Source organism: Manis pentadactyla, chromosome 1 (genome assembly GCF_030020395.1).
Source record: "Manis pentadactyla isolate mManPen7 chromosome 1, mManPen7.hap1, whole genome shotgun sequence".
In the NCBI taxonomy this organism is placed as follows: Eukaryota; Metazoa; Chordata; class Mammalia; order Pholidota; family Manidae; genus Manis; species Manis pentadactyla.
In genome coordinates this window covers 230,324,728-230,345,540 of record NC_080019.1, presented here as the reverse complement: position 1 = coordinate 230,345,540, position 20,813 = coordinate 230,324,728, and the positions used below count along the sequence as shown (strand labels likewise).

The 20,813-nt window shown below is 41.2% G+C and overlaps 1 protein-coding gene and 1 pseudogene across 2 annotated transcripts; one reads left to right on the top strand and one right to left on the bottom strand.

Annotated features, from left to right (window-relative positions):
* Window positions 1-582: 582 nt before the first annotated feature.
* On the bottom strand, window positions 583-20,774 carry HESX1 (HESX homeobox 1). Of its 2 annotated transcripts, none has more exons than XM_057486320.1 (5): window positions 20,221-20,774; window positions 2,230-2,494; window positions 1,516-1,715; window positions 1,141-1,242; window positions 583-1,044 (listed from the first exon to the last, which is right to left on the bottom strand). In XM_057486320.1, the coding sequence occupies exons 2-5, from the start codon at window positions 2,384-2,386 to the stop codon at window positions 949-951; spliced, it is 555 nt and encodes a 184-aa protein (XP_057342303.1). In that variant the 5' UTR covers window positions 2,387-2,494; window positions 20,221-20,774; the 3' UTR covers window positions 583-948. The 2 variants fall into 2 exon arrangements, with proteins under 2 accessions (XP_057342303.1, XP_036734193.1); XM_036878298.2 differs by having other exon boundaries at window positions 2,230-2,508; window positions 20,220-20,773.
* On the top strand, window positions 6,864-11,812 carry LOC118908384 (Y-box-binding protein 1-like; annotated as a pseudogene).
* Window positions 20,775-20,813: the final 39 nt, after the last annotated feature.

Below are 20,813 nucleotides of genomic sequence, written 5' to 3'. Positions count from 1 at the left end.
CCCTTTTGTGATTGCATCTTTTCCTATTCCCATCTTTTGACAGGTAGAAAGGCAAATGCTAAAAAAAAAAAAGCATAGTTTTTGTCCCTAAAAGTGCCCAGATTATTTCCAGGGACCATGACAGAGCACATACAAAAGGCAGGTCAGTTATCCTACCTTTTCAGTATTACTTGTAACAAAATATACAGCGACTGGAAATCACTAAACTGGAAATAGATGTAAGCCAGATGGTCATTATTACTTTAATGAATGAAAGTAAAGCACAACATTAAATGAATGGGAAAAATATTTTTAAATTTGCATTTATTGCAGCTCAGTTCTTTGGTGCAATACAATTCCAATGGTATGACTATGACGACTGAAGCTTTTGTCTCTCTTCTTTGGCATAATGGCTTTGCTTAAAAAAAAAACAACTTGAAACTGGCATGCTGTAAGGATTTGTATTCATATATGGTAAGAAATTCTCACTGCTTTATGCCAGACATCAAGAGAAACTAAAGATTCATGAACAAATATTCTGTAATACATTTAAGCATAATCATGTTTCAAAATGCACTAAAGGAAACTGAAAATCACACTCTGTGCCATTCTTCAGATTATTTTACTTGAATTGTTCTGTAAATGGAATTCAGTTTATGGAGTCAGTCAGTCATGCGATCACTGATTTTAGAAACTAATTTATTAGGTTAAATATACTCACTTAAAAAATAGTTGGCTTTTTCTGAAAATGTTTATTAAAATATATAGGCAAGGCTTTTACTGTAACTAAAAGTGCCCAACTATAATAGCTGCCATGTTATAACAGTAATTATTTATATGTTTTCAGAAAAAAATGACAATACTCAGATTAAATGCAGAAAAAAGTCACATTTTTAACACTTGGGATGACCATTGATTCTTCATGTTCTGCAGCTGCAAGATGATCTCACATGTTTTGTTTTCCATCTATTACAGATTATTTGTGTTGAAATTTTTTTTTGTCATTAGGAACTGTGATTCTCTGTGGGATCTTTTCAGCTTTGCACGCCGATTTTGGAACCAGATCTAAAATTCAAGAAAAATAATGGAGTTCTCAGAAACATTATTTTATTATTCTTAACATTTCAATCATCACGAGTAACAACTAAATTTGAAAATTACCTGGATTCTATCCTCTTCTAGATTCAGTTTTTGAGCTAAGTCTTCTCTGATATCAATGCCGGGGTAGCAGTTTACTCTAAAGACATTTTCCAACACTTCAATCTAAGAATAAGAAAATAGTTATTTGAAATGTTGATACTCAGTATATCACCATAAAATAGACTTTAATTTGTATAGCAAAATAACTGCATTTAATCTTGGGCAATAAATCTGCATGCTTTTTAAAACATGATTATCCAGAAACTGTTAAAAATGATAGTCTATTGTTTCACGCATAAGACTTCTAAACTGAGATCCCAAAGTAAATGGGCTTTTGCTCAACAGGGTTTCGGTTAAAGCCTTTGTATTACCATTACTGGTTGAAAAACTTCCCACCTGGTTTTGAGTAAAAGCAGTTCTTGGTCTTCGGCCTCTATACCAACTCAACTCTTTTCTCAAAGACAGTGTTTCTGAGGCTGAGAAGTAATTTTCGAATTTCAAAACTCTTTCTTCTGGTACTGGGTGATCCATAGTACCAGGGAGTGAGATCCCATTAGGAAGGCTTGGAACATGTAGACATAGGTTAACATCTTTCCCTAAAAAAAGAAAAATAAACCCATCTTAGATGTCCAATCCTGTATTTCACAAACTTCTATAAGAAATAATTTCAATAACTTGTTTTTAATTTTCCTAGTGGAATTCTTCTGGGTTCACCAGAGAACTGACCTGTCACCAACCAAAAACCAAAAAGCAAACAAAAATGAAGATTCAGCCTTGGTGAGAGAGAACATTTTGGTCTCTGAATATCATTTACTTTTCAGTGAAAAAAGACTTAGAATAGCTGATGTGTCAAATAAATACAGAGACCTTTTGAAGTAAATGCAGGTTCTTGGCATTTCCTGCGAGTGAACTTTACACCCATTTGGCTAAGGCTGATATTCTTTTATTTCTCAAAGGACTCAGGGGAGGTACTGAAAGCCCTAGCTCCTTCAGTTCTGTGATTGGATGAAACTGCAATTTCTCCCTAGCTCAATGTAGTACGAAATAAAGGCCAAATGAAGCACCGCAAATGAAATAACAAAGAGTTTCAAAAACTAAATTGTGGCATACCTGAGTTGCTGCAGCTGTCTGCCCAGGGCCTGTGAGGTTTCAGTGATGGAACGCAGTCTTTCTTCTGGTCCAGACCTAAGATGCTCTCAATTGAAAAGGAGCAGGGAGACGGTTTGCTTTCCCTGAGCTGAGCGTCTTCTTGAAGGCTGGGAGACATCCTTGAGTGGGCTGCACAGAGCAACAGCTCTGGCCTCTCCGAGCCTCGTGGCTGGCTCTGCCCCACGTGTACAGGGCTGGGATCTTCCTGGGGTTCACCTTACGGCTCCGCTGACAAGGAGGCTGGATTTAGAACGTCACTAATTAAAATCCTGTCTTAGAAAGTTTTAGCATGTCAATGAACACTTACCCTGCCAGCAGCTTGAGGAGTTAATTGTTTATTTGTTTGCAAGTAATTAGCAACTAATGGTTACACCAGGGGGGCCCACCTACAGGGACAAAAACTGTTATCTCTCCTAAGCAGAACAGAGACTTAACTTTCTCAAAAGAAGCGGTGCACAAACAAGCACTCCTCTTTTATTTGAAATCATTAATGTATAAAATCATGCTTTTTATTCTGAAGTTTATACTTTAATGGACTCCAGTTACCTAAACATACAGGAAAGACAGGAGAGCAGTCAAGTAATAAATAATCTAATTTAAGTGAATTTTCTTCCAAGGAAATTGGAAAAAAATAATAATCTCTTAATGCTATTATGGTAATTCTGATGAAAATGCATGTTTTCCATATGCATATGTAACAGTGAATGTTGTCAATAAAAACACAATAGTATTTGGAGAGCAGCGTACTGGAAAAGGATGGCAATGTTATTAACACTAAGTGTAATTGTCTTCCAAGTGCCTGGATTAATTCATAAGGAACAGTTGCACCAAGTATTTTAAATAATTAATGAGCTAATTCCCTTCTTTAATATTTTCTTCTAAATGAGAGAGATACAAGTTTATATGAACATTCATATAGAACCACCACAAAGCAACTTAAAAGCATGACTATTCAAACTAAAGTGAAGAAATTTTTCCCCCACCATAGTTGTTTAAAAGAAAAAAACAGAGTTTACTGTATTTTTTTATTTTTACTTTTTTAATTAAGGTATTATTGATATACACTTTTAGGAATGTTTCACATGAAAAACCCACATTATCAAGTCCCCACCCATGCCCCATTGCAGTCACTGTCCATCAGTGTAGTAAGATGTCACAGATTCGCTATTTGCCTTCTCTGTGCTACACTGTCTTCCCTGTGACCCCCTACACCATGTGTACTAAACATAATACCCCTCAATCTCCTTCTCCCTCCCTCCCCACCCATCAACCCACACCCCTCCCCTTTGGTAACTGCTAGTCCCTTCTTGGAGTCTGTGAGTTTGCTGTTGTTTTGTTCCTTTGGTTTTGCTTCATTGTTATAATGCACAAATGAGGAAAATCACTTGCACTTGACTTTCTCCACCTAACTTATTTCACTGAACATAATATCCTCCAGCTCCATCCATGTTGTTGCAAATGGTAGGATTTCTTTCTTTCTTATGGCTGAATAGTATTCCATAGTATATATGTACCACTTCTTCTTTATCCATTCATCTACTGATGGACACTTAGGTTGCTTCCATATCTTGGCTATTGTAAATAGTGCTGCGATAAAGACAGGGGTGCATATGTCTTTTTGAATCTGAGAACTTGTATTCTTTGGGTAAATTCCTAGGAATGGGATTCCCGGGTCAAATGGTATTTCTATTTTTATTTTTTTGAGGAACCTCCATATTGCTTTCCACAATGGTTGAACTTGCTTACATTCCCACCAGCAGTGTAGGAGGGTTCGTTCCCCTTTCTCAGCATCCTTGCCAGCATTTGTTGTTCTTAGTCTTTTCGATGCTGGCCGTCCTAACTGGTGTGAGGTGATATCTCATTGTGCTTTTAATTGGCATTTCCCTGATGATTAGTGATGTGGAGCACCTTTTCATGTGCCTGTTGGCCATCTGAATTTCTTCTTTGGAGAATTGTCTGTTCATATCCTCTGCCCATTTTTTAATCGGGCTATTTGCTTTGTGGGTGTTGAGGTGTGTGTTCTTATATATTTTGGATGTTAACCCCTTGTTGGATATGTCATTTACAAATATATTTTCCCATACTGTAGGATGCCTTTTGTTCTGTTGATGGTGTCCTTTGCCATACAGAAACTTTTTAGTTTGATGTAGTCCCATGTGCTCAATTTTGTTTTTGTTTCCCTTGCTTGAGGAGATGTGTTCAGGAAGAAGTTGCTCATGCTTATATTCAGGAGATTTTTGCCTATGTTGTCTTCTAAGAGTTTTATGGTTTCATGACTTACATTCAGGTCTTTGATCCATTTCGAGTTTACTTTTGTGTATGGGGTTAAACAATAATTCAGTTTCATTCTCTTGTGTGTAGCTGTCTAGTTTTGCCAACACCAGCTGTTGAAGAGGCTGTCATTTCCCCATTGTATGTCCATGGCTCCTTTATCGTATATTAATTGACCATATGTGGCTGGGTTTATATCTGGGCTCTCTACCCTGTTCCATTGGTCTATTGTTCTGTTCTTGTGCCAGTACCAAATTGTCTTGATTACTGTGGCTTTGTAGTAGAGCTTGAAGTTGGGGAGCGTAATCCCTCCAGCTTTATTCTTCCTTCTCAGGATTGCTTTCGCTATTCGGGGTCTTCCGTGGTTCCATGTGAATGTTAGAATGATTTGCTCTAGTTCATTGAAGAATGCTGTTGGTATTTTGATAGGAATTGCATTGAATCTGTAGATTGCTTTAGGCAGGATGGCTATTTTAACAATATTAATTCTTCCTATCCATGAGCATGGGATGTGTTTCCGTTTATTGTATCTTCTTTAATTTCTCTCATAAGTGTCTTTTAGTTTTCAGAGTACAGGTCTTTCACTTCCTTGGTCAGTGTTATTCCTAGGTATTTTATTCTTTTTGATGCAATTGTGAATGGAATTGTTTTTCCGATTCCCCTTTCTACTAGTTCATCATTAGTGTATAGGAATGCAACAGATTTCTGTGTATTAATTTTGTATCCTGGTAGTTTACTGTATTTTTTAAAGAAAAATTCTCCTCTGTTGATCTTCTGGGGGTTTTTCATGAAGACAGTACAATTTGTTAAAAATAACCAAAAACAGAGTATTTTATCATCATAAGAAAACTTGCAATGAAAAGAGAAAGACAGCTAAAAATTGGGAAGATTTTGAAGTGGGCACTCCCCAAAAAAGATATAATTTCAGTTCTTGCACTCTGTTTCTCCTCTTTTTCCAGTACGTTCTTGATGGTAAATTCAGAGCTCAGCTTTAACCAGCATTTAAAGAACTACTGGAGTTTTCTTCAGGGAAGAAATAAATGAATGAATACACATGGAGGAGACCCCAACCCATTCTGCAGCCTACACTCAAGTTAGCCAAGCTCAGCCAAATACCAACTGTTCTGCAGTTTTGTAATTGAGAGAAATATTCATTGTTTAAACCACTGAGATTTTTTTTTTTTGCAGATTGGAGAGTGAGATTGGTAATTTTTTTTTTTTGCATCTCTCATATTTATTGATCAAATGATTGTTAACAACAATAAAATTCTGTACAGGGGAGTCAATGCTCAATGCACAATCATTAATCCACCCCAAGCCTAATTCTCGTCAGTCTCCAATCTTCGGAAGCATAACAAACAAGTTCTCACATGGTGAACAAATTCTTACATAGTGAATAAGTTCTTACATGGTGAACAGTACAAGGGCAGTCATCACAGAAACTTTCGGTTTTGATCACGCATCATGAACTATAAACAATCAGGTCAAACATGAATATTCGTTTGATTTTTATACTTGATTTATATGTGGATCCCACATTTCTCCCTTTATTATTATTATTTTTTTATTTTTAATAAAATGCTGAAGTGGTAGGTAGATGCAAGATAAAGGTAGAAAACATAGTTTAGTGTTGTAAGAGAGCAAATGTAGATGATCAGGTGTGTGCCTGTAGACTATGTGTTAATCCAAGCTAGACAAGGGCAATAAAACATCCACGGATGCAGAAGATTTCTCTCAAAACAGGGGGGATGAGGTTCTAAGCCTCACCAAACCACTGAGATTTTTTAAGGCATAGCATTTCAGTTGAAATAGCACATTGATCAGGAGTAGAACGTGTCTTGCTGGGGGAATGGAAATGGGAGTGAGGGGAAGGGATGTATTAATGATGCCTCTGCTTTTTTTGGCTTGAGCAAGTACACTGCCATACACTGGGGTATGGAAGCCTGGGCTGGGGAGGAGAGCTTTGGGGAGAAATGAAGAGTTCCAATTAGCAAGCAAGTAGGCTATTGGATTTACATGTACTGAGGTCAGGACTGGATCTTTAAGTTTGTGCATCACCAGCACAAACTACAGGTATTGAAACCATTAAGAGCCATAGACCTGCAGGAGAAGGCACAGTGACTGGACCTAGACACCAGAAGGGTCTCAGAACCAATGCTCAGGACCAACATTTTGGAAATGGAAAAAAGGTGTTGGAGAAGGAAGTTGCTAGTAAGGCAAGAGAAAAATCTGGAGATAAGGTAGTTTACCTGAGAGAGGAAAAAAGGGTCAAGGAGGATGGCTACTAGCATCTCAAGTCTGTCTGCCTTCATCCTTGACCCCCTATGGTTTTCTTCAACACAGCAAGCAGTCAGACAGACCACGCAGAAACAGGTCAGTTCATGTCACAACTCCGCACAAAAAATGGCCTCCCGTCTCAGTCAGTCAGTCTCTGTAGTGGCCTACAGGGTCCTATAGATCTGCCAAACCCCCTCTATCCCACACCCCAACCCTATCTGATCTCATCCCCTATCTCATTTCACTCTGTTCCAGCCACCCTGAACTTCTCCTCTTCCTGAAAATACTATACTCGGCACAGTCCTGCTGCAGGCCTCCACGCTAGCTGTTTTCACTAACTAGAGGGTTCTTCCCTCACATGTCCTCGTAGGTCACTGCTTTACCTTCTTCAAGTATTTCCTCAAATATCATCTTCTCAACGAGGCTTACCCTTCTTGTAAAATCTCTCCTCTTTCCTAGGACTCCTGGATGCCTCTTTTCCTACCCCAATTTTTGCTCTTTAGTATTTACTACCTTTTGCCTTATTATAGAATATATGCTTATTTTGTTTAGTGTTTATTATTTACCTCCTATCTCCAGGATTTTTGTTTGTTCTGTTCATTCCCTAGCATCCAAAACAATGCTTGGCTCATATGAGAAGAAAGAATAAATGAAGGTCAACTGTATTAATGCTGCTGAGAGGCCTGATAAGATGAAGACAGAAGTGTATCCACTAGGTTTGTTAACAAGGAGGTTAATGGCAACTTCGGCAAGCTGGAAGGGTAGAGAAAAAAGTCAGACTTGAAGTAAACTGGAGAGTGAATGGGATATTTCTGGTGTGGCAATAAGGTGGGCATATTCCCTGAAAGACCCTTCTACTACAAAACAGGATAAAACATACCTTCAAACTCATTGCTGAGATCCCAACAAATAACACAAATTTTGTTTATCAAACAAAACATAAACAAAAAAACCAACAACCAGGAACTCAAATCAGAACTGGAAGCAGAGATCAGTAACCAAATGGTAAACCTAAGGAAACCACTAAGGCAAAAATCTTTAGTATGGCTGAAACCAAGATACTGACCCTCAGACTAGCAGTTGATATGGGGCTGAACTGAAGATGCACACTTCAGGCCAGGACCATCAATCTTGCTTCCTGAGAAAGCAGATCAAACCCTCTCTGGAGGAAAGTTTCCCTAATTTAGATCCACAGGATTCCCATAGATTAAGAGCAAGCAAATATGACCTCACAATCTCAGATCATTAAGCACATGAGCAGCCACCATGAGGGAAAATCAGCAAAAACGATGAGATTTACACTATTAGCAAAAATGAAGACCCTGCCCTGGTGAGAGAGATCATTTTGGTCTCTGAATGTCATTTATTTTTCAGTGAAAAAATATTTAGAATAGCTTTAAAACCAAAGGTGAGAGTTCAGGGCATCCAGAATTCTACAGCCAACAAAATATTTTAGAGAATGAAGGCAAAATAAAGGCATTTTGAGATAAACAAGAGCAAGTAGAATTTACCACCAGCAGACCAGTACTACAACAAAGTGACCACGTGTGACTTCCAGTTTTAAGTGTTATGGGGTTCTGCTTTGGTCTCTTGGATTATTCTCTCCACATTAAGCCAGCCACCATGCTGTGAGGACACTTCAGGAGACCTGTGGAGAGGCCCTAGCAGAGAGGAATTGAGGTTTCCTGCAGACAGTCAACGCCAGCTATGTGAGTGAGTCACTCGAGAAGTGAATCCTCCAGCCCCAGCCAAGCCTCCACATACTGGAGCCCCAGCTGACAAATAACCAGTCTTAACAGAGATTCCAAGACAGGACTGGGTATCCAAGTCACTCTGAATTCCTGACACAGAGAAGCCATCAGAGGTATTACATGAATACTTTTTTTTTTTTTAATGTTAGTGTTCTTTTATTTTCTTTCCTGATTCCTTGTATAGGGACATTTCCCCTTCACTGGAAAACACTTCTTTTTTCACAGATTATCAGGATTTTAACAACAGGAATGAACAGAGGGAAGAGTCAGTGCTCAGCATCTGGCATAACCACCAGTGCTCCTGCGTCCACATAGTCCTGAAAGCCAGGCTTTGAAAGGAGCGAAAAATTATCTAATCTCATCTTTTTTTTTTTCAGTTTCCTGATTTAAAAAAAAATAAAATGCACATCACTAAATACTTATGTTTTAAACCCCTCGATTGTGATTTATTATGCAGCAATAGGGGTGGGGGTGGGAGGAACAGAAGGAAATCAAAGTTAGTAGGAGAAATAAAACAAAAATAAAAGCAAAAGAAAGAAGAGTAGAAGGAAGAAAAAGTGACTTAAAAATCTAGCAGCTGAGATATATTAGTGAAATTGCTTTACAATAAATACATACTTCTGAAAGGTTACAATAAGTGAGACAGCTGTCATGGTTACCGCTGAACCTCCCACAGAGGTTCTACCTGAGAATTCTCAGCAGTGTCCGGTCCCACTAACGCAGACAGTGTGTGCTGGGGAGGCAGGAAAGAGCACAGATGATCTCTGGGTATTTTACTTTGAGTGCCCCAAGGTTTCTCTCTTTCTATCAACTGTAGTCTCTCCTGTTTTTGTTCCAGCCATGCCATCTATTTACTTAATCTCTCTTTAAAATTTCAAAAATGTTAAGGGAAAAATAAACAATGTATCGTGTTTAGCAATGTATCATGCCTAGCAACATCGTGTCACTGGTCTATTCATGAGTATAGCTATGTACCCATTTTCCTATCAGGTAGCACATTATTTTGATTTGTTCCATTACAGACGATGTTTAACTTGAAGTATTTGATTAAGTTGGTGCCTGCCAGCCTCTTCACTGTAGTTACTCCATTCCCCTATATAATATAATCTTTTGTGGAGGAGGTACTTTAAACCTATGTAAATATTCTGTTCTTCTACAAAACTTTCTATTTATTCATTTATTTATATTGGTCTGGACTCACGGTTTCCTATTTTTTAATAAATTATAATTTCCTTATTTATTGTGATGTTGAAATTTTCCCTGATTTGTCTAACAGGGGCTCCCCCATTCTGTGTTCTCTTGACACATCATTTCCAAGCACTTTGTACTTTCTGGCACAACAAGACATCCCAGGCACATCGTGTTCTTTTTTTTGCTCCAGCCCTAGAGACAGCCATTTCTCCAAGGAGCCCTAGTTCTTTTTAATGGAGAATGGTGTTTGGAAGCTGCGATTTGGACTCAGATGCACATTCATTGTTGTTGGGGTACCTTGGCTCCCAGGCCCTCTCAGGGCCAAAAATACGAAACAGATGTATGCCTGTGATACACATATACATCTAATTTATTCCTATACATTTATTGAAATCTGAGTTCACATGGATACCTCTAGAGACATACCTCTGTAGTTTATTAAGTGTGCAATAGCACCGTCTAAAAGAAACAATTACAACTCATTAAATAAAACGGGAAACCATGAGTCCATGCCAATACAGAAAGTTTATAGAGGAACAGAGTATTACATAGGTTTAAAGTACCTCTTCCACAAAATATTATAAAGGGGAAAAGAATAATTTTAGAGTTAAGAAGTGGGCAGACACCATCTTAATTGAAAAATACTTTATCGCTAAAAAATGCTAACCGCCACCTGAGCTTTTGGCCAGACATTGTCTTTTTGCTGGAGGGGACTTGCCTCGGTGTTAGTGGCTGCTGACTGATCAGGATGGTGGTTGCTGAAGGTTGGGGTGGCTGCGGCAATTTCCTAAAATAAGACCACATAGAGTTTACCACATCAATTGATTCTTATTTTCAGCTGAACACTTAGAGGCCACACTGTAGGGTTATTAATTGACCTAATTTCAATATTGTCTCAGGGAATAGGGAGGTCCACGGAAGGGAGAGAAACGGGAACAGCCTACTGGATGGAGCAGTCAGGACACACACATTTATCGATTAAGTTTGCCATCTTAGAATCTCATCAGTAGCAGGAGTGGAGAGTGGACCCCTGATAGCCCTGAGCAGCCCCGCAGCGAGCCTAGTTACCATCGCACCCTGCCTGAGGCGGCCCCAGCCACCATCACCACCACAGCAGGGAGGCCGAGGCCGGGCAGCTGCCCACCCCACCTCCCCCCCAACACACCGTCCCCACCCCCAGCACTGCTGACGCCAAGGCTGGCCCTACGGGGCACGGGCGCAGGACACTTGGGTGGTGCCTGCCAGCGGGGACAAGAAGGTCATCGCAAGGAAGGTTTTGGGAACAGTCAACGGTTCCATGTAAGATAAGAAACGGATGCGGTTTCATCAACAGGAATGACACAAAGGAGGACGTATCTGTGCAGCAGACTGCCCTAGGGAAGAATAACCCCGGAATAGTCAAAGCCCCCGCTGCAGAGGGAACGCAGACAGTTCTGGGCTTCCGGTCAGTAGGCAAGGAGCAGCGCTTAAGGTCTTCAGCTCCCATCTTTTGTTCATTTCCTATCGCTGGAATTTCGCAGTGTCGGAGATGGAGAGACGGTGGAATCTGATGTTGTTGCGGGAGAAAAGGGTGAGGTGGCAGCAAACGCTACAGGCCCTGGGGGAGTTGAGGCAGTACACACGCCACAGACCGGAACCACTGTAGACGCTCTCTGCATCTCAGGGGCCCGCCACGCAGTTAACCAGCGGAACTGCCAGAACAGTGCGAGGGAGGGCAAGAAGGAGGGATGGGAGGGCGCCTCCAAAGGCCTGGCCCCGGCCGGACACGGTTCCCTCACTGCCTGCGGAGACCCTAGGGGCGCCTGCTGTCAGCGCTCCAACCCTCCAGCGCGGGGACCAGCGGTGGAAGGTGCTGATAACCAGGGCGGAGAGCACAAGGCAGACCAGCAAGACCGAGTGTGTATCGGGGTCACAGCCCACGATTCCGCAGGCGTCCTCCTCGCCGAGGGCAGCCTAGAGAGGACGCTGAGGAAGAGGATAAGGAAAACCAAAATGAGACCCGAGGTCAGCAGCCAGCCTCAACACTGCAACCACTGTAACTTCAGTCACCAACACAGATGCCCGGGAAACCCTAAACCACAAAGGCAGAGACAAAAGCAGCTCATCTACCAGCTGAGAACTCGTGGGCTCCGCAGGCTGAGCAGGGTGGGGCTGAGCAAATGCCGGCTTCCCATACCCACCACCCTCCGGGCCAGTCATCCAGTGAGAACCGAGTATGAAATCCCAGCAGCAAGACACGCACGAAGATCGGAGCTGAGGACCTTAAGCGCTTGCGTTTTGCCCACTGACCAGATAACCAGAACTACCTGCATTATCTATGCGGCATGGGGTGTTTTATTATTTTTACCTAAAGATGTCTCTTTTTGGTAATGACAAACATATTTTCTTTTTTTTTTAAGACTGGTTTTCTCAATACACCTTTAAAAGTTTTATATCTGATCAAGTTGAGATTTTTAAGACCCTCATCTTTAATTTGTAATAAAAGCTTACAACTTGATTTTTAAAAAAAGTCAACAAACGGCAAGCACCTGTTAACAAAGATATTTTTTAAAAAAAGTTTGCCGGGAAGGAACAAAACAGCAGTAGGCTCACAGACTCCGAGGAGGGACTAGTGCTTATCAAGGGGGAGGAGTTGGGGCGAGTGGAGGCGGAGGGTGAAGGGGATAAAGGGGTACAGTAATTTGCATTCACAATATAAGGTGGTCAGGGGACAGTAGGATGGTTCTGTAACATCTTTCTATGCTGATTGTAACCACACTAGAGGAGGTGAAGATTTGATAATATGGGTAACTGTTGAATCACTGTGCTGTACATTTGAAACCAACATAAGAAAAAAAAATTTGCAAGTGCAGAACTTTATACTCACCTTGCCCCCTGCAAAAGTTTGCCATCTTATATGGACATGGTTCATGGCACCCCAGAACAGTTACAACAGCAACATTAAAGATCACTGATCAGAGATCATCGTAACAAACAAATGCAACAATGAAAAGGTTTGAAAGATTACAAGCACCAAAATGTAACATAGAGCTATGAAGTAAGCAAATGCTGTTGGGCAAATGGTGCCAGCAGGCTTGTAGGGTTACCACAAACCTTCAATTTAGAAAAAAATACAGCATCTGTGACGTGTGGTCAAGTGAAGTATGATAAAACAAGGTGTGCTGTCACTCAGTCTAGCACCTGGGCTCCCGTTCCCATTTGTGATTCCCTTCTCTGACAGTGGGAACTCTAGCCTCTATTATCCCCAGTACTCTGATTTGATCTATCCCCGCTAGGCAACCAAACTCCCTCCTGGCACAGGTGCCCTGCTCCTCCCTTGAGCCAATACCTGGCCCAGGCTACCTGACCCCATGGAAGCCTTCCTTACTCCAGCAGAGCACGTCCCCTGTCCTAAGTGCTTCCACCCACACGCAGCCCTTCTTCCCCGGCTCGGTTGAGCACCCCACACCCACCCACTCTCTGTGTGCATGCCCTCACCTGACCTGGGCTCTGAGACCCGGCACCGGGCTGCCCTTCTTCACGGTAGGCCCCTGGCTCCTGGGTGCTGAGATCCTGCACGGGCTCCCTCCCTGCCCTACCGCCCCCATCAGGCTGGACTCCAAAACTGCCCTCCATGCAGACGCCCTCCTCACCCAGCTTTTGCTCCAACATCCTGCCCAGGCTGCCCCTTCACCCAAACACCCTCTTTACCCTCCTCCTCCTCTGACACACCCTGCAGGTCCTGCAGACCTCCTTCTCACCTTGCACAAGCTCTGACACCCCACCCCAGGGTGCCCCTTTGTGGGGTGCCCTCCTCAGCCCGGTGGGACTCCCACACCCTGTTCTGGGACCCTGTGGCTCACCTACCCTACACAGTCTCCTATTTTCTTTGGCCCCTCCTAATGGTTTAGGACTGAATTATTCAGGGAGGGAAGAGGAAAAACCATATCCCTGTTTTTACATGAAAGCATTGTCTTCTTTTGTTAGACTTGCTTTTGACCATGAGTACAGAATGTGAGGTGAGCCAAATCACTGATGTAATTTTCCTTTAAATCAACACATCTCATCAACTACTGAGTTTACCTAAGTCAATGTTAATTTGCCTGTAATTTATGATGTCTCATATCACTAATTCATTCAGCTTCCCCAATATTTGTTTCAAATCACAACCTCTATTAAAGGCATTGTTATCTGAAATCTGGGTAGAAGTAAAAATCCTCACATAGACGATAACCTGGCCTCCTCCTCCCCCCTCTCCCCCAACACTCTTTCCCCCCAGCTCGTCCTTTCCAACCACCCTGGTTCACCTGCAATCCTTAAAACAGGCCAGGCCTCTCCCGCCTTAGGACTTAGGTATCGGCCTTGGTGGTTCCTCTTCCTGGACCACTTTCTCCCCAAGTGTCCCTGTCGTTCACTTCGGGGGACCCAAGTTTTTGTTCAAATGTCAACCTCTCAATGAAGCCCACCCTGACCAGCCTATTTAAAATTGCTACTTCCCCCAACCCCACTTTCCCTGCTCGATTTTCTTTCCTTTTTAAAAAATATTTTTATTGTAACTTATATTCCATAAAATGGAAATATCACAAGTTTATAGCACAGGTGACTTTTTACATATATGGGCACACAGATCAGGACAGAGAAAACTTCCGGCACTTAGAGTGTTCTCGCATGCCCTCCCCCGGTCATTACCCAGGAGAGAACCACTTCTAACATCATAAATTCATGTTGCTGATTCCTGAACTTCATGAAAATGGGATCCAACAGTCCCTGCTCTATTTTCCATAGCACTTACCACTTTCTAATACACTGTATTTCTAATATGACTTACTATGTCAGTTTTTTATTGTCTGTCTTCCCCCACCATCCCCACTAAACTAGCTCCACAAGGGGAGGGACTTTTAATATTTTGTTCATTACCTAATAAATACTTGTTGAATGAGAGAGCCATTTCCTGAGGTAGTTTGAATCCCAAAACTGAATTCAGAGCACCATCTAGTGTTCTTAGAAGGATGTGCTGTTTAACCCTAAGTATTGTACACTAACTATGGGATAAACAGCACTGATTTAATCAATACTCAGTTACACTACTATTTTTTTTTTTACTGGCTTCTGTGGTTCTGCAAAAATTAAAGTGTTTTCAATGGTTAAACAGTCATGAGACATACTGACTTCTCTAAAGAACAATCTCTTCCCCCTTGCTTTGCCTGTTGTTCCCCAGAATTCCTTGGGGGTAGGAGTGTCATGAAGTTCTTAGGTCTTTTACCCTTAGAGCATCTCCCCACTCCCCACCAACTAAAAACAAAACACACACACAGGGTAATAGCCTTTGCTGTTTAGGTACCTGCACCATTTCTCCAGACTATCACAGTACCTATTTATTGATTTAAAAATTTTTGTTTTGGCCACAAAATCCCCTAGATTAAAATGATAAAACACCATCAAGAGTAATCATAATATTGTTTAAAACAGTATCAGAATCCTCTAAGATAATGAGCATTATCTTCTGATTTAAAGAATTTGGTTTCTCTAGATTCCATAAACAGAGGAAGATGAAGAAATTGAAAGTTGCCTTAAAAGCATGAAAACATTGAATATTTAACAGTAAATTGTGGAAAGAATAGCTAGTTTTTATCGAATGTTTATTGTGCTCAGCACTATTCTGAAAGCTCATTGGTCACCTTCACAACCCTACCCTGTAGGTTCCCTATATTAAGCCCTATTTTTCAGATGACAGAATGGAGACACAGCAAAGCTGGGTAAGTTGACTAAGTCAGAGAACTAGTAAAGAATGGAAGCAGGATCCAAAGCCAGCCAGGCTGGCTCCACAGTCCCTGCTCCTGAGCTCACGCCTATGCTTCCATCCACCTCCCCACAGAAACGGGAAAGCTGCTGCTTTGTTTCAAAGTTCTTGGCCTAGTCAAAAAAATTAACTTATGAGTGTCCTCATTTCCCAAAGAGGAATCAAGGCAACCATAAATGGAACAAAGGCGAATGCAATTATTCTAAAAATAAAGTTTGATTCTTTTTACAGTTGAGAAAGTAGAGGCTACAGAATTTGCCTTTCCAAGGACTGATGTTTTGGCCACAGATCTGCATTCTGAGGATGCCACGGTAAAGAACAAAAGAAACATTTCTATCAAGGTCAAAGGCAGCGGGTGGTCTGCAGCAGCACCCTGAAGAACCCGCTATTCCTTGTTGCCCATCCACCTCTTTTTGCAACCCACCTCAGAACTTTTGATTCCGCCTGCCAATTGTCCAAAGCTTCCCCCAACCTGACCACTGGTTCTAACATTTTAAAGTAAAGGGAACTGATTCAAGATCCCAAAAAACCATCTAATATACTTATTCCTTTTTCTTTAATTTTTTTAATTAAGGTATCATTGATACACACTCATATGGTTTCACATGAAAAAACAATGTGGTCACTACATTTACTCATATTGTGTCCCCCCCATACCCCATTGTAGTCACTGCCCATTAGTACTGTAAGATGCCATAGAGTCACTATTTGCCTTCTCTGTGCTATACTATCTCCCCCCCAATGATTCCCCCCACATCACGTGTGTCAATCATAATACCCCTCAATCCCCTTCTCCCTCCCTCCCCACCCACCCTCCCCTCCCCCTCCCCTTTGGTAACCACTAGTCCCTTCTTGGGGTCTGTGTGAGTCTGTTGCTGTTTTGTTCCTTCAGTTTTGCTTTGTTGTACACTCCACAAATGAGGGAAATCATTTGATACTTGTCTTTCTCCGTCTGGCTTATTTCACTGAGCATAATACCCTCCAGCTCCATCCATGTTGTTGCAAATGGTAGGATTTCTTTCTTTCTTATGGCTGAATAGTATTCCATTGTGTATATGTGCCACTTCTTTATCCATTCATCTACTGATGGACACTTAGGTTGCCTCTATATCTTGGTTATTGTAAATAGTGCTGCAATAAACTTAGGGGTGCATATGTCTTTTTGAATCTGAGAACTTGTATTCTTTGGGTAAATTCCTAGGAGCGGGATTCCTGCATCAAATGGTATTTCTATTTTTATTTTTTTGAGGAACCTCCATATTGCTTTCCACAATGGTTGAACTAGCTGACATTCCCACCAGCAGTGTAGGAGGGTTCCCCTTTCTCTGCATCCTTGCCAGCATTTGTTGTTCTTAGTCTTTTTGATACCGGCCATCCTAACTGGTGTGAGGTGATATCTCATTGTTTTTAATTTGCATTTCCCTGATGATTAGTGATGTGGAGCATCTTTTCATGTGCCTGTTGGCCATCTGAATTTCTTCTTTGGAGAATTGTCTGTTCATATCCTCCGCCCATTTTTAATCGGGCTATTTGCTTTTTGGTTGTTGAGGCATGTGAGTTCTTTATGTATTTTGAATGTTAACCCCTTGTCGGATATGTCATTTACAAATATATTCTCCCATACTGTAGGATGCCTTTTGTTCTGTTGATGGTGTTGTTTGCTCTACAGAAGCTTTTTAGTTTGATGTAGTTCCATGTGTTCATTTTTGCTTTTGTTTCCCTTGCTCGAGGAGATGTGTTCAGGAAGAAGCTGCTCATGTTTATGTTCAGGAGATTTTTGCCTATGTTGTTTTCTAAGAGTTTTATGGTTTCATGACTTACATTCAGGTCTTTGATCCATTTCAAGTTTACTTTTGTGTATGGGGATAAACAATAATCCAGTCTCATTCTCTCACATGTAGCTGTCCAGTTTGCCAACACCAGTTGTTGAAGAGGCTGTCATTTCCCCATTGTATGTCCATGGCTCCTTTATCATATATTAATTGACCACATATGGTTGGGCTTATATCTATCTGGGCTCTCTAGTCTGTTCCATTGGTCTGTGGGTGTGTTCTTGTGTCAGTACCAAATTGTCTTGATTACTGTGGCTTTGTAGAAGAGCTTGAAGTCAGGGAACATAATCCCCCCAGCTTTATTCTTCCTTCTCAGGATTGCTTTGGCTACTCGGGGTCTTCTGTGGTTCCACATGAATTTTAGTATACTCATTTCTTAAACTTGGTTCATCTCAGCTGGATGCTAAGAAAACAACTGAGTTATCTGTTAAAGGAAGCCCCATCACGGAATGATTTATCAAGTAACATTCAGAGTTATCTGCATTACATACTGGGTATGAATTCCCCAGAATTTCATATCCATGGAGTCTTTTAGGGGATATTTGTGAGTAGGAAGATTCCCAAGCTCTCTAGGTGATTCTGGAAATGGTGCCCTTCTTGCCACCCTCTACTGGAACCAAAAACTCTTCTCCTAGATGTTTACGTGGCCCTTTAAAATTTCTAAGATACAAGGTTTTGTGGTAAATGGAAATGGTTATTCCCCATTTTGCATAGAGTTTTTCACCATGTGGTATAAGGATTATCTTTTGGCCCACCTGGGGAGATTTCCAGCCCCACTTCTGATTTACTGCATCAGAATCTTCCAGTTGGGCTCAGGTACCTATTCTAACCACCTCCCCCAGGTGACTTTTACATGTGCATTAGTTTACTAACCACTAATTAAGGGGATAATTTTGAAAAATCAAGCACAGCTTCATTTGGATTGTTTGATTCCTTCCTATTATAGACCACAGACCAGAACTTGACAGGGTATCATGTAAAAATATAATTATAAGAAGATCAAATATAATTTTTAGGAGACTAATAATTAACAAATCTATTTACAAGATTGTATGTCCTTTTGTTGAAAATTATATGGAAACGTTTCGGTGAACTGTATGTGTGAGATGTCTCAAATAATTCTTTGGTGGATGTTGTTCAATCCTGCCTTGCCTTCCATAAAATTAACCAGCTGGCCAAAGTTTTTACTATGCTACCCACACATGAGTCTCCAGTAATCCCTGAGGCATTCTCCGAACAAGCTTCATTTCCTGTACAAAAGGAACGGAGTTTGGTCAGCTGTACAGAACCTGGGCTGATTAAACTGTTCATCAAGAGAGACTGTGAATTCTGCAGCTTAGAGATGTTCTAAAATAGGAAATACAATCATCTTTTTGGGTGAGCAGAGTGTACAGTAGCTTGAAGTTAGAGGATCCAAATAGAGGGCCTTCTAAGATTCTTTCTAGTTTTATAATTTGACTAAATCACCTCTCCATCCAATTGAATGTCAACTTGTTTTTGTTTGTTTCATTTTTTTTTTAAATTAGCTGAGCTTGTTAAGAATTCCTTGCCTCTCTCTGATAATAGCCTCTTGAGAATCCTTTACAAAAATACAGTTTAGATGCACATAAATACAAAGAAGGAAATCATTTAAGTGATGATTATACCCCACCCAGATAACTGAGATACCAAATAGCATTTTTCATTGGAATTATTTGGTTTGGCCAAGTGAAGGGCCAAACCCCTTCAGTTAACAACATGCCAGGTTGCATGCCACAGTGCTGACAGAGGAGAAAGAAAATATCAAAGGGTACAGTTGGGTTGCTGGGATCTGTACAATGCTGGGAACATCTAAGCATCTGGGAATCAGTAACAGTAATTAAAGAACTGACTATAAGTCATCTTTCACAAACTAAAAATCTCTTCTAGAGGGTGACAAGTTGATAATCTAAGGGGAGAACTCTTATTTAAATCTTCTAAGGCTAAGGATAATTCTGTGAAACTATAGTACAAACTGGTAAAACTTTTAAAACCACATTATTATCTTTCCTTCAAGAGACCATGGAAAAATCTTGCATTTTATTTAAAAGTATGAACTTTCATTCCTGTTACCATATTTGGATTTGTTCCAGTGTATTTGTAGAACCAGGTACCTAATAATTTTTGCTAAGCATTTCTTACATTTCTTGAATGAAAATGGGACAGATTCATGGGATAGTAACTAGACTTTAGAAGATACTTGTGATTTTGTTATTTTCTCTGTATTCTGATAAAAGCTTCTTATGACTATAGAGGAACAGGGTAGTGTGAGATTAGGGAAGATAAATAAACAGATAGGAGTTCTATTCAGACTAGGTTCTAGAAGTAGACCTTCACTTTACTGTACAATTAGAGGCTGAAGGAGCTTTTTAAAGCTTCTTCCAAAACATTTTGATCTAACAGAATGGCTAATCATTTACCACCATAAATACACAGTTAACCAGTGTATCCTGACCTTTAAGAGATTTTTTTGTTTTTGATTTAAAAGGAATATGGAAATCTGAATTGCATTGTGTTAGTCCTTCCAGGGGTGAAAAATTAAGAGATGGAGCTGGGAGGCCGGCTGAGGGACCTGTCCTGTCCACCACGCCTTACCAATTGCAGACCCAATGGGAGGGGGGAGACTGGTTTAGCTACCTAACGACTCAGCAAGTGGAAGGAAGGTTCCCTCTACTTCAGTAACAGCCCAGCCAATGAGAGACTGTCACAAGTCAGCCAATGAGAAGCCACGATACTTGGAACTCCCAGTTTACTCCCATGGACTTTTATTAACAGCCCCTCCCAAGTCCACCCGTTACTCTATAGAAGCATTCCTTTACTCTGTGGACTTACCTAAGGTTTTGCCGGGTCTCCTTAGTCCTGAATTGCAATTCTCTGGTGTTCCCAGACAAGCCCGTTTTTCGCTGGTTAAAATAACTGAGTTTTATTTTTAAGGTTGATGAAGTCCAAGTGGCAATGGGTGAACTGGCAACAAAGTCACATGTTTTTAACTAAATAAACTGATATCCAAGTGCCAGAAAATTAATTTCGAGTGTACTGTCCATAAATTTAAGGGAAAGCCCTGTAAACGCCACAACGGATCTCGCAGACATCCGAGTTAGCACCATGTTGCTGGAGGGGGGAGGTCCGGCGCTTCGCAGGGCTGGTGGAGTTATAATTTGAGGAAACTGAAGAAAGGCACCAGCGGTAGGGCCTCTTCCACGGTCTCTGACGAAAAACGTTGCGGGAGAAGTAAAACCGCCCCAAAGTCCCCAGGGTTCCTTACTCTGGGCTCTGGTTCGCGGAGACACAAGCCGTTGAGGGGGGCGACGGTCCCCTAAGATTTACATCCAAAGGCGCGCAGGGCGATCGCTCGCTGCGCGCCGGCAGCGCCGCCTGAAGCCAGCGCGAGCGACAGAGCCCCGCGCCGCCGCGCTGACGGGCGTC